The sequence below is a fragment of the Gymnoscopelus microlampas genome, assembly GCF_963454915.1.
Source record: "Gymnoscopelus microlampas genome assembly, chromosome: 5".
NCBI lineage: Eukaryota > Metazoa > Chordata > Actinopteri > Myctophiformes > Myctophidae > Gymnoscopelus > Gymnoscopelus microlampas.
In genome coordinates this window covers 25,099,227-25,112,463 of record NC_139942.1, presented here as the reverse complement: position 1 = coordinate 25,112,463, position 13,237 = coordinate 25,099,227, and the positions used below count along the sequence as shown (strand labels likewise).

The following is a 13,237-nucleotide window of genomic DNA, read 5'->3' as shown; positions in this document are numbered from 1 at the left end:
TCATCATCAGGCAGATGACGATTGGTTAGACGTTTGACTGGGGCAAACTCATAGGGGCAAACTGGGCGGGGTTGCATAAGGTACAAGATACTTTTAAATCTCAGACTGTTTTAAATATATAATGATATGATATGACATCATATGATATGAAATATAATGATATGATTACTGACTATATTATATTCATTCATCATAAAGACACACTGTTGCCGATGCGAACCACATACGGAATTAATGATTTAATAGGCAGAATTATCAACAGGTAGGATTGTTTTGCAGTCCATTCAATCAAACAGTAATTGTGCAATATCATGCATCACCACACAGTGGTAGTGTCGGGACATTTTTACACCATAGGTGAATAACAATCATAGGCGCACCATCACAGACAGACATGCCTCCCAATGGCTGGATATCCACCTTGTATTTAATATTACGTTTTTCACTGCAGACTCATCTAATTCATTCATGAATGAATGAATTATTTGAAGGCTACTTATTTATTTAAAAAGAAAAGTGCCATCTGTCCACAAACACACACACGCACGCACGCACACACGCACGCACGCACACACGCACACACACACACACACACACACACACACACACACACACACACACACACACACACACACACACACACACACACACTCACACACACACACACACACACACACACACACACACACACACACACACACACACACACACACACGCACGCGACGCACACACACATATGACGTCAAGGCTGATTGACGTTAGACTGGCTTCAAACTCTACTCTGATAATGGGTACGGGAAGCACTAATAAATGACAGCTACAGGTGTCTGTGAGGCATGAGTGCCTACGTCATCATTAAGTCACGACAAGTCATCTCTGTAGCCAGCAGCTGTATAAGTGTGGTAAAATGACCACACTTGAAAAATAACCTGTCATTTTTTATTTGTTCTTTTTAGTCTTTTTATTTGTCTATGAGTGAGGAGCCTGTCACCGTTACATTCCCTGAAGCAGGGGGCATTGGTCAGAGTATGGCCGCATACACGCTTGTTCTGATCCGCCATGGAGAGAGCTGCTGGAATCAGGAAAACCGCTTTTGCGGATGGTTCGATGCAGACCTCAGTGGAACCGGGGTGGAAGAGGCAAAGAGGGCAGGACAGGCCTTGAAAGACGCTGGCTATCATTTTGACATCTGCTATACTTCTGTCCTCAAGCGGGCCATTCGGACACTGTGGCTTGTTCTGGAGGGCATTGACCAGATGTGGCTGCCTGTCCACCGTACCTGGCGCCTCAACGAGCGCCATTACGGTGGCCTGACTGGGCTAAATAAGGCAGAGACAGCAGCCAAGCACGGAGAGGCCCAGGTCAAGATCTGGAGGCGATCCTTCGACGTCCCACCCCCATCCATGGATCAGGAGCATGACTTCTATAACAACATAAGCAAGGACCGTCGCTATGGCGACCTGACAGACAACCAGCTTCCAACCTGCGAGAGTCTGAAGGACACCATCGCCCGGGCACTGCCTTTCTGGAACGAGGAGATCGTCCCTCAGATCAAAGATGGCAAGAGGGTTCTGATCGTTGCCCATGGCAACAGTCTCCGTGGCATCATCAAGCACCTTGAGGGTATGTCAGAGGAGGCCATCATGGAGCTAGACCTGCCAACAGGCATCCCCATCCTGTATGAGCTGGACAGGAACCTGAAGCCTGTGGGACTCTTGCAATTCCTGGGCGATGAGGCCGTTAAGAAGGCTATGGCGGCTGTGGCTGCCCAGGGGAAGGCCAAGAAATAGACACATCGGCCAGATCACTATCACATGTACTGTTCCATTATGAATTAAACCCTAACCAGTAGTAAAAAGGGAAAGTAAAAAAAATAGTGTTGGGTATGTGCTGGCCTGCCCATTGACCATCAGGTCTAGAGAGTTCATGGGAGCCGTAGTGTGGCAGTTAGCAGGTACTCAAGTCCTCCTGAGGTGTCAGGAGCCGTCAGCGGACCCGTGCTATTTTAACCTAAGGAAATCACTCTCAGTTTGTACTGGAAAGTACTGTTCCTGATTGATCCTGTCTAAGCTATTTATTACATATTGTGATGTCACGTGAAACTTGACCAATGTTAGGTGTTCTCAGACGGACACACACGCACGGTCGGGTAATTTGTACTGGAAAGTACTGTTCCTGATTGATCCTGTCTTACCTATTATATAACATATTGTGATGTCACATGCAGCTTGACCAATGTTGGGTGTTCTCAGACGGACATATACAGAGACGGACAGAGGGGAAAAGATACTCTCCATTAATCCTGTCAATATTACATATTGTCACGTGTCACTTGACTAATGTTAGCTTGGCTGATGATGGATAGGTGTGTCTTACCTCACTTCCAAAGACATAAATAGTCTTTGGAAGTGACACACATATTTATAGGTCTCTATTTCATCATGCGTCTCGCTAGTCAATCAAAGCACACCCTTTCAACATATTGTCACGTGTCACGTGAAGCTTGACCAATGTTAGCTTGGTGGACACACGGAAGGACGAGAACGATAACATTACTAAATGTTTGCCTATTGTCCCCAATTGTTTGTGTGTTTCCGTGGAATGTTTGTCTATACCTGTTTCTCGCTCCTCCCGTTTGTATGAGAACTTCTGGGAACTCAGATTAGTCTATACCAGGTTTTCACCCATGCATGTGAGGATACATAGTATATCTAAATCTCATGGTTTCTGGTACTTTATTCCTATTCCCTGTGGGTTCTACCTGCTTACACTTTTTTATTGCTATTATTTTTCTCCTATTGTAGCTGTATCTCTTTTTCTCTATCAGTCCTGAGTTTCATAACTGCAGTACTGCTTTGACAACTGAAATTCCCCCACCGAATCAATAAATTGTTATATCTATTGTTATATTTGATTGGTGGACCTTTATGACATATTGAAGCAGCAAATTATCAACCAAGTTAAGTACAAATTAGGGACCAGCAAGTGGGAGCAATAGCAGTTATGTTTTTTCTGCCTCAATATTGTTCCCCTGTATGAACACTTACTGAGACAGACATATCGTTTCTGTCAGGAGGAAACTTCATAGGCCTATGTCAAAAACTGTTACTTTTCAGGATTCAAATCCAAAAATAGCAAAAGCAGCAGATCTACAAGCTCAAACCGCGTCGCTTCGTGCTGCGTTTCGAGCTTGCAGATCTGCTACTTTAGATGCTTTTGTGTGATGCTGTAGTGTGATCAAGTAGGGCATTAATTTACGATAGCTCTTTATGATAACTATAGGGCATAGCAGTGGCGGCCATTTTCTGGTTCCATCGATCCAGACCCCATACATTTGTCCCATAGAGATTTCCAAAAATATTTGTATCAATTATTTTAAGCCTAGAATCAAGCCATCCAGGATCCTGGTGATTCATCACCATAAAACGTTTGATTCTGTGAAAATAAATATTTGAAAACTGCAAAACATAGTTAAATATAGTATCATACAATTAGATATTACATTTTAGTCAACAAAATTAACACTGCTGGGTGGGGAATGGATGTGGGCTTAGATGAAGACAACCTAGCCCTGGCCAGTACTTTAATATTCTTCAGGTATGCCAGTGTGTGGGCCTGGGCCATAGCGTGGCGGTCCAGGGTCCAGGCAGGCACCATGCCAGCCTTACAGCGTGTCACGGATTCGACTCCCATTGGGTACAAAGGGTACAAACAGACATGTCCGTTCGCCACGGAACGAACGGCCGGAAGTCCCATCCACTCCCATGTTAAAAAAAAAAACGGGTACACGCCCCCGTTTTTTTTTTAACATGGGAGTGGATGGGACTTCCGGCCGTTCGTTCCGTCGCGAACGGAGATGTCTGTTTGTACCCAAACAGACATGTCCGTTCGCGACGGAACGAACGGCCGGAAGTCCCATCCACTCCCATGTTATAAAAAAAACGGAAACGAAACGCGTCCGTCTTTCCGTTTTTTTTTTTAACATGGGAGTGGATGGGACTTCCGGCCGTTCGTTCCGTCGCGAACGGACATGTCTGTTTGTACCCAGTCGGTACAAACAGACATGTCCGTTCGCGACGGAACGAACGGCCGGAAGTCCCATCCACTCCCATGTTATAAAAAAAACGGAAACGAAACGCGTCCGTCTTTCCGTTTTTTTTTTTAACATGGGAGTGGATGGGACTTCCGGCCGTTCGTTCCGTCGCGAACGGACATGTCTGTTTGTACCCAGTGGGTACAAACAGACATGTCCGTTCGCGACGGAACGAACGGCCGGAAGTCCCATCCACTCCCATGTTAAAAAAAAAACGGGGGCGTGTACCCGTTTTTTTTTTTTACATGGGAGTGGATGGGACTTCCGGCCGTTCGTTCCGTCGCGAACGGACATGTCTATTTGTACCCAGTGGGTACAAACACACTTGTCCGTTTTTATCCGTTTGCAACCGTACGGACGGCCGGAAGTCCCATCCACTCCCATGTTAAAAAAAAACGGATAAAACGGACGCGATCCGGTCCGGAAAAAGCACATCCGGTTTCCGCAACACATTTGTATACATAACAAAATTGCCGGATCCGGAACAAGAGCTTCCGTTTCGTAGCGACCCGTTTTCCGCCAGCAAACGGACAAGTGTGTTTGTACCCACTGGGTACAAACAGACATGTCCGTTCGCGACGGAACGAACGGCCGGAAGTCCCATCCACTCCCATGTTAAAAAAAAAACGGGTACACGCCCCCGTTTTTTTTTTAACATGGGAGTGGATGGGACTTCCGGCCGTTCGTTCCGTCGCGAACGGAGATGTCTGTTTGTACCCATTGGGTACAAACACACTTGTCCGTTTGCAACCGAACGAACGGCCGGAAGTCCCATCCACTCCCATGTTAAAAAAAAAACGGGGGCGTGTACCCGTTTTTTTTTTTAACATGGGAGTGGATGGGACTTCCGGCCGTTCGTTCGGTTGCAAACGGACAAGTGTGTTTGTACCCATTGGGTACAAACACACTTGTCCGTTTGCTGGCGGAAAACGGGTCGCTACGAAACGGAAGCTCTTGTTCCGGATCCGGCCATTTCTGTCTGTTACTCAATGAAAAGCGGAACACGGATGTGCTTTTTCCGGACCGGATCGCGCCCGTTTTTCCGTTTTTTTTTTAACATGGGAGTGGATGGGACTTCCGGCCGTTCGTTCCGTCGCGAACGGACATGTCTGTTTGTACCCACTCCCGACGACCGTTGCTGCATGTCACCCCCCATCTCTCTCCCCATTTCCTGTCAGCCTACTTTCCCTATCCCTCTCCAAATAAAGCTATAAAAAGAAAATCTGTGTGGCGGTCCAGGTTCCAGGCAGGCACCCTAGGCTGCAATGCTTTACTGTCACATTCACTTTACTGTCATACTGCCCCCCCCCCCCCCAAAAAAATCGTTCTACTGCTATGCCACCAAAATGTGGAATGCCAGTCATAAAAAAAAAATGTGACTCCTTCCTTACTCTCCCTCAAAACAGCTCTAAAAGAGCACTTACAGGTGGCTGCAATTCGCAACTGGCCCCTATAACAAGTCTAAGCTTATCTCTAGAAATGTACATATTTCTATTTTTTTTTACTACTCATTTATATGATTTATTTGCATATTCTGTATATTATTGTTTGTCTTTAATGTCTGATAAGGGGTAATGTCTCGATGAAGTGAATGATGGAAACAAGCCATAGTGCTTTCTTGGGTTTATCCTTTTAGCAGCCCTTGTATAAAACTGTACCTCTGTACTTTTTTTGCGAACTGTTAATAAAGAATAACTCTCTCTTATTTTAAACTCTACGATAACTCTATGCCCCCCAAACGGAAACGACCTGAATTGCGGTGGGACCAAGTGCTAGCGTTGCCATGTCGGCTTATTATAAGAACTTTGAGCTTCTTTTTTCTGTAAAGTTGCTTGTAAATATTGGTAGTTGCAGGTTGGATTTTTTTGGGTTTGTTTCTAAAGTGTAGTTGCTTATTTAGGCTTGCTTCCACAGCAAGCCGATGGTTTAAAGTTCTCATGTGGCTTCTTTTGGGCTTGTTTTCAGACCTGTGGATGCAACCTGGCAACACTGGTGCGCTTCTCTATTGCATCCTCCGGAAACACCGAGAGAAGAACAGACACAAACAAACATGGCTGCCTCCGATCCATTAACGCCCATAAAACTTATCGATGATTGTAGGGTGTGTGGAAAGAATTTCTATCGCATAGCCTTATTTGATTTATTGCTCGGCTCCAGTAAGACACTCAAGCCCAGTTACACGCTGGCTCTGGAAGCCATAACGGCCAGAGCCGTGTCCAAGGAGGACGAGCTGCAGTCAGTCTGCAAAGCCTGTAAAGTGGAACTGGATTCTTACCATCGCAGTAAAGCAGTGGTAGAAAGGATCAGCAAGTTTGTAAAGGAGAACTCTGACAGCGCTAGTACTGCTGCTAGACACAGCCAGTGTGCTACTGCTGATGCTACTAGTACAACACACGACACTAAAGGATGGGGACTGTTGGAAGAGGTAAGTGCTATTTATTTTATTTTTTTCATTTAGGCTAATACATCTACCACAACCAGTGGTGGAAGAAGTACTCGGATGTTTTACTTAATAAGTAAAAGTAGCATTTTTTTTTTACATTTATTTATATTTCAAGTAAAAGTAGCCGTTTGTATTTATTTATTATTTATTTATTTATGTATGTTTTAGTCCTAATTTATTTGGGCTAGCAAATCTACCACAACCAGTGGTGGAAGAAGTACTCAGATATTTTTACTTAAGTAAAAAAATGAAAATTTTAAACTTTTAAGTTCCCAAATTAAATTACAAAATGTTTGAAAATAGTAGTTTTGTTTATCGTGTGTATGCTAGCAGACTCAAAATAAAAGCACCCCCATTCTTCTGGGCTGTGGGTTAGAAGCCAGGTTAAGTGGCTGTTAAGCAGATGGATATCATTACTTTAACTTATTGCTTTCATTAAAGCCTCTGCCCTATGTTACTTTTTTCAATTAATAAAATGTCTAATTGGTTGAATACTTTACAAATAGATTATACAATGATGCTAAAAGGATAATACAAAAAGCCTTTAGTCCAATCTGTATGGTAGAGTATGTTAATACAATATAACTTATACAATTGGGGTGGTTGTATTTTGTCTCACTGCTCTTCTATTGAGACATTTAGATTGTGTCAAAGGTCATGTCTCACTAGGCACCTAGACACAGGATCTCACACACATTTGAACCTGATTGTGATGGTCAAGATTCAATTTATCCCCCGAGCAAGCAGGCAGGCTCTATTAGCTCAATGGTAAAAATGTCTCAATGGTAAAAAAAATGCAACACTTATGCAGGAAACCAGGTTCAAATCCAGGGTAGAATATATAAAAATGGCTCTGTGAGTACAGTATGTCTGTCCAGGGCTAATCTCACAAACGGCAAGATTTTTTGTAATTGTTTTTTATTTATTGTTAAAATAAAATAAAAAAGGTTGATTTTTCAATAAATAGCCAGACTCATAACGTGCCCTAATGAGGAAGAGAGCTAAGACATACATCTGTTATTTTGTTATGTCATACGACAAGCATAGGCCTTAAGTGGATACGCTATATGCGCTAGCCATATGCTGATGAATTGTTAAAACCAATGACTTGTTCTTTTCAGAGTATGAAACACACCACCTCATCTGCAGTGATGCCAGAGTCAATTTCACTCATCACAGGATCCGTGTTGCCATTGATGCCAAAGCCAGCAGTCAAGAAACATGAAAAGCCTGGAGCTAATATAGCCTTTTCTCTAAGCTCTGTGAAGGTTAGTGTGTGTGTGTGTGTTCATAATGTGACAATAATGTTCCAGTATACAGTATACTGTTTTTGGATTATTCACCAAATTATTTCAGGCCGCCATACTTCCCTGCAAATGGGCCAAATATTTTATTTTCAAATATCAGAGAGAGATGCTGGAGAGGTGTGCATATCTCTTGGTTTCTTTCTCACATTAATCCTTAGTCTCGGTGAACAAACAGGTGTTCGTTATCTTGACTCTCACTCTCAGAATGAGCAGAATTGTAGTCGTCACATCTTCATGAAAAGATTATTGACTTAATCCTTTCCCTTTCTTAGTCTGCTGTACAAAGACTGTCGAAGCCCCATGAGCCTGGTCAATCCACACAACACATTCCAACACCTGCTGTGAAGCTAGAGACTGTCCAACACATCCCAACACCTGCTGTGTTGCCAGAGACTGTCAAGACCATCCCAACACCTGCTGTGTTGCCAGAGACTGTCAAGACCATCCCAACACCTGCTGTGGTGCCAGAGACCCAGTCACCCAGCTCTACGTCTTCTCCTGTGCTGAGCCGTTCAAGAACGCAAAGGAAACTAATCAAGGTAATTATTTTCTAAAATACTATGTATATATTCAATGTGCATTATTTTACTTGTATTAACCAGTTAAATCCTATATACATTATTGATTGGGGTCAAACCATAGAGTTGAAAATAATAGAGAGGGCACCGGATATCCCCTCCCATCCACTTGCATTGAATTGCTCACCCAGCGCATGGGCCGAAATCACCCCTTCTTCCGGGTTGGGAAATGTGTTGGGCGAGGCCTATTTAGGGCCTCTGCGACGCGTTTTGCATCACCTTGGTGCGCAGCCCCGTGCGCAAGCTTGTGCGCAAGTTCATGTACAAGTTCATGTACAGTGGCCCCAGCTGCAGTACCTATGCATGGCCAGTATGTCCAATGCGCTTCAATGCAACCACTGGGTTCTGGGGGCTGGGGTCAAACATACTTGATACCTTTTTTTCCCCCCTTTACATCTCTTCCCTGAAAATGGCTAATCTACAAGTTCCAATTGCATCTTGTTGTTAGATGTTGTGAGCTTGTAGACCTGCTATTTTTGCAGTATGTTTGCCTACTATGACATGCTAGGATTCATGTGGTTAATTATGAATAATAATAGGGGTGCAAGCTCACAACGTGTCACGACATGAGCTTGTAGATCTGCTATGTTCACTAGTATTTTTTCTCGGACACCATTGTGCGACAAAGTGTAAAATAGGGCTTGAATGGTATACAAAATGTACCGTAAACGGTATTTAAAAAACATGTGCTTCTCTGTTATTCGATTATAAGAATTAGAGAATAATCGCTATGAAAATAATCAGTAGTTGCAGAGTAATAATAATAATAATGATGTTTCATATGCCCTCAGGTCTCAAGTGTCTATGAGCACAGCTCTTCATACCGAATCTTACGTGGGCCAATGGAAAAGGTTGGAGAACGTCTTATTAGAGGGAAAACCCGACTCCTCCCAAAGACAGTGATGGCGGTTCCTGGCTTGTTGGATGTAACGGTGGATGAAGTTCTCAAGCTTTTGGAGAAAGAATGTAAGACACTATGTAGTCGAAATTTCAATTCCGTTTTAAGGCGGACAAATCCACAAGCTCTTAAAGACTTCAAGTGGGCCAACGTGATAGCTGAGTGGAGGACAAACGCACCCATATTTTTCAAGTTCCTAGAATGCGTTGGCGCAGTCTTTGATCAATCCAAGACGGCACAGGGGCTCACAGCGCGACAGGAGCGCATATGGAAAACACAAGCCGACACAATGGCTATGGCTGGTGCGACACTCTTACGATCACGTGAAATTGCCATGAGTGCCCCGATGTACCGCAACACACTTGCACTGAGACATGGAGGAGCAAAGAAAAAGTGCATTCAGCAGCTTGCCAGGATTGGAATCTGCACATCAATCCGTCGGTCATTGTCTAAATTAAAGGAGATGGGGGAAGCATGGGACGTAGAGGTTGGCCAGCAGGTTTGTAGTCAAAGGCATGTTAAGATTGAATGGTAAGAGTTTGCATGTTCTCCCCGTGTCTCCTAGGGTAGTTAATACCCTCACAAAAACATGTAGTAATCCTGGTCACTATACTGCCTCCCCCTGGTCAGCCGGGGCGCCTGATGGAGGGGAAGGGAACTGTTTGGAATAACGTGTTCCTTCCATGCGCTACGACCAGGGAAACTCTCCCCTGTCAGGTGACAAGAAGGTCAGTTGGCTCTCATGCATTGAAGGAGGCATGAGCTCGGCCCTGTCCTCCCTAGGCTGGTGGGGGGAGTGTAGTGCCCAGGATCACTTAGCAAATTGGCACTGGGTGAAAAAAGGGTTACAAAATCGAGGGATAAAAATTAGAGTTAAAAAAAAAAAGATTGAATGGTAAAAAAAAACATATATACGTGTGTGTGTGTGTGTGTGTGTGTGTGTGTGTGTGTGTGTGTGTGTGTGTGTGTGTGTGTGTGTGTGTGTGTGTGTGTGTGTGTGTGTGTGTGTGTGTGTGTGTGTGTGTGTGTGTGTGTGTGTGAGTGAGACTATAGATCTAGATGTGTGTGTGTTTTTTTGTCTAATGGCTGCAATGCTCTGTTGTACAGACAGGTGGTGATGCCAGTTTCAGCAGCAGTCAAAGTGGTATCTCTGAGCTTGAGATGACAGACTCTGAATCTGGAGAGAAGCAATGTCAAACTGATCAACTGGTAACTTATAACCTTATTATATATTTAAAAAAAATATTAGTTTTCCTAATCAGTATCGCAAGAAGACAAATCCCCCAAAATATTCTGAACTCTATAAAAGCCTGTCATTGACTTTCATTTTAGAATTCATTCCTCTCTTTTATTTCTAAAATAATTGTGCCAGGGTAGCTCAGTCGGTAGGGCACTCGTCTTTGGTTCTGGGTTCGACCCCTGGCATCACCAACGCAGTGTATGAGTAACACGGCTTGCGTAACTATGTAGTAAGTACTGGTCTCAGGAAGGCATTGTCAGTTGGTTCAAACCACTTGGTAGTCTTGGGTGTAGCTAGCAGGGCTTTTAGACTCTTAGTTATGTTTGACTTATTTAAATGGGAATGTTTCACATAACTGTTGCCTCTGAATGTGCTTCCCCAGTGTATCACGAATATGCAGGAATCACTTTTTATTATAAACTTTTTATTTATAGCTTTTTGCATGTTGGCACACATGTAAAAAAAAAAGAAGCATTGTTGAGAGATGCATTCTTACTGCACACATTATTCTGATAATCTCTTCTGTTTTTACAGACAGAGCAGTGCCATCCCCCTGCAGAGAAGCTCTATCAATGCCCTGACTGTCCCGAGGTGTTTATGACCATCAGAGAGCGCCGTGAACACATACAGAGTCACAGAGGTCCCAACAATTTCGTTTGTCACTTATGCGATATGAGGTTTATATATAGAGGTTCACTGCGGAGGCATATGTATGTGCACACAGGAGCAAAGCCGTTTACATGTGAGGTGTGTCAGCGCTCATTCAGCCAGGCAACCAGCCACATGCGCCACATGCGCATCCACACAGGAGAGAAACCCTATCAGTGTCAGCACTGTGATAAGAGCTTCACTCAGAATGTTAGCCTGAAATCCCACATGCGCATCCACACTGGAGAGAAACCCTTTCAGTGTCTGCACTGTAATAAGAGCTTTAATCGGAATTTTAGCCTGAAATCCCACATGCGCATCCACACAGGAGAAAAACCTTATCACTGTCTGAACTGTGATAAGAGCTTTACGCACAATGTTAGCCTGAAGAGTCACATGCAACGTTATCATGGACAAGTCCCTGACCCAGCGATGGAAGTGCAGATGGAGAAGCCAAGAAGGAATGAGTCTGAGGCTGAACTAGATGAGACAAATGAAATGGAGAACGATGCTGCATTGTTCATCTGTCACATATGTAACACAGCGTTTCCCTATAGTGGTGTATTGGAGAGACATGTGGTTGTGCAGACCGGAGAAAAACAGTTTGTATGTGAGGCGTGCCAGCGTTCATTCAGCCAATCGGGCCACCTCAAATCCCACATGCAAGTCGCTGACCCAGGGATAACGGTGCAGATGAAGACAAACAGGAAACAGACTGAGGCTGAATTAGATGAGACGAATGAAATGGAGAACAGTGGTCTTGATGCGGAGGAGGCTGAGCGAAATAATGACACATTGTGCAACTCGGAGGAAGAGAAGGGGGTTACAAAGAAATCGAACAATACGTTCACAGGTAAAGGAAGGCCAATGAGTAGTACAGCGATCACCTCAGATGGCCAGTTGAAGAGAAAGTTATGTGACGGTGATGAGAATGAGGAAGTCCAGGGCAACAGTGATTCAGCCTCTGACTCAGCAGAGGAGAAAGAGGAGAAGAGGGGAAGCAAGAAAATGAGAAAGACCACCTGGAGATCTAAAGGAAGACCAACAAACTCTGGGGGTGAAGAGCATAGCAGTCACTGATATTGAACCAACAGGGCGGAGAACCAAGAAAAGGTGTGGGGCTCAACCCTTTAAGGACAGTGCAAAAGAACAATCCATTGGTCTGACTCCTGTAAAACTGAAGTACTACTCTGGCTGAGGAGATTGGTAGAACAAAAAGTGTCATTCAAAAATAGAAGGGTCACATCATGAGTTAGACTGTTCGGTGAGATCTACTTTGAGACTTAATTTTTGTTATGGTAAACAAAACACAAAAGGCCCAGGTTTCATACATTTAACTGTGTCCCTACATTCAGTTATATAGTATATGTGTATTATGGGATCAAACCGTTCATTAAATGAGACTTATGTCAAAATGTTGCTGCAGTATCCTCTGTTGTTATATTTGGTTTCCGTATAGCTCAGGTTATAAATTAATTATATTATATATGTTTAATTGATGGCGATCATAAATAAAATGCTTGTGTTTATACACTCAAATTCTAGATTCTTGACCAGGGACTCAACTCTGGATGCTACTTGCTTACAGTATGTGCATAGCCAGTTTGAAAGTCCATCGCATCTTTGATTCAAAGTCTATTCACCTTTCTCTGTCTTGCGCTGGGAGAGCCAGAGGCTGCTTCATGGATTAGACATACCAGTAACTGTATGGATCTATGGGGGTTCATTTCTGAGCGAAGGATGAGGAAGACCATCTTTTTCTCTTTGCACAAGGAGTAAGACAAGTTCTTGAGAAGCCTCCTAACCTAAGTACATACATGTTTTTTATATATATCATTTTAGGTTAAATGGATATGCATTTCATTTTTCAAGTTGTAGAAGTCATGGCGTCATGGCTATGTTCGAATCTATTGTGTAGCATCTACTTTTCTTCAAAGCCAAAAAACAAGAGAAGATAATAAAATAAAAATCTCAGTCCTACTGCTGGTGTCGATCTTTATTAGTGGCTCACTTAGCGCTGGTCGAGCTAA

General features: G+C 43.6%; 2 protein-coding genes across 2 annotated transcripts; both read left to right on the top strand.

The window, feature by feature from the left end:
• Window positions 1–1,028: 1,028 nt before the first annotated feature.
• LOC311045845 (phosphoglycerate mutase 1-like) lies at window positions 1,029–1,790 on the top strand (the record flags this gene model as incomplete). The annotated part of the gene is made up of 1 exon (XM_084057903.1): window positions 1,029–1,790. One exon carries the CDS (start codon window positions 1,029–1,031, stop codon window positions 1,788–1,790), a length of 762 nt encoding a protein of 253 aa, XP_083914029.1.
• A 4,353-nt stretch (window positions 1,791–6,143) lies between these two features.
• On the top strand, window positions 6,144–13,187 carry LOC311045004 (uncharacterized protein; the record flags this gene model as incomplete). Its single annotated transcript, XM_084056815.1, has 6 exons — window positions 6,144–6,518; window positions 7,658–7,804; window positions 8,116–8,382; window positions 9,213–9,818; window positions 10,427–10,528; window positions 11,094–13,187. The coding sequence occupies 6 exons, from the start codon at window positions 6,144–6,146 to the stop codon at window positions 12,285–12,287; spliced, it is 2,691 nt and encodes an 896-aa protein (XP_083912941.1). The 3' UTR covers window positions 12,288–13,187.
• Window positions 13,188–13,237: the final 50 nt, after the last annotated feature.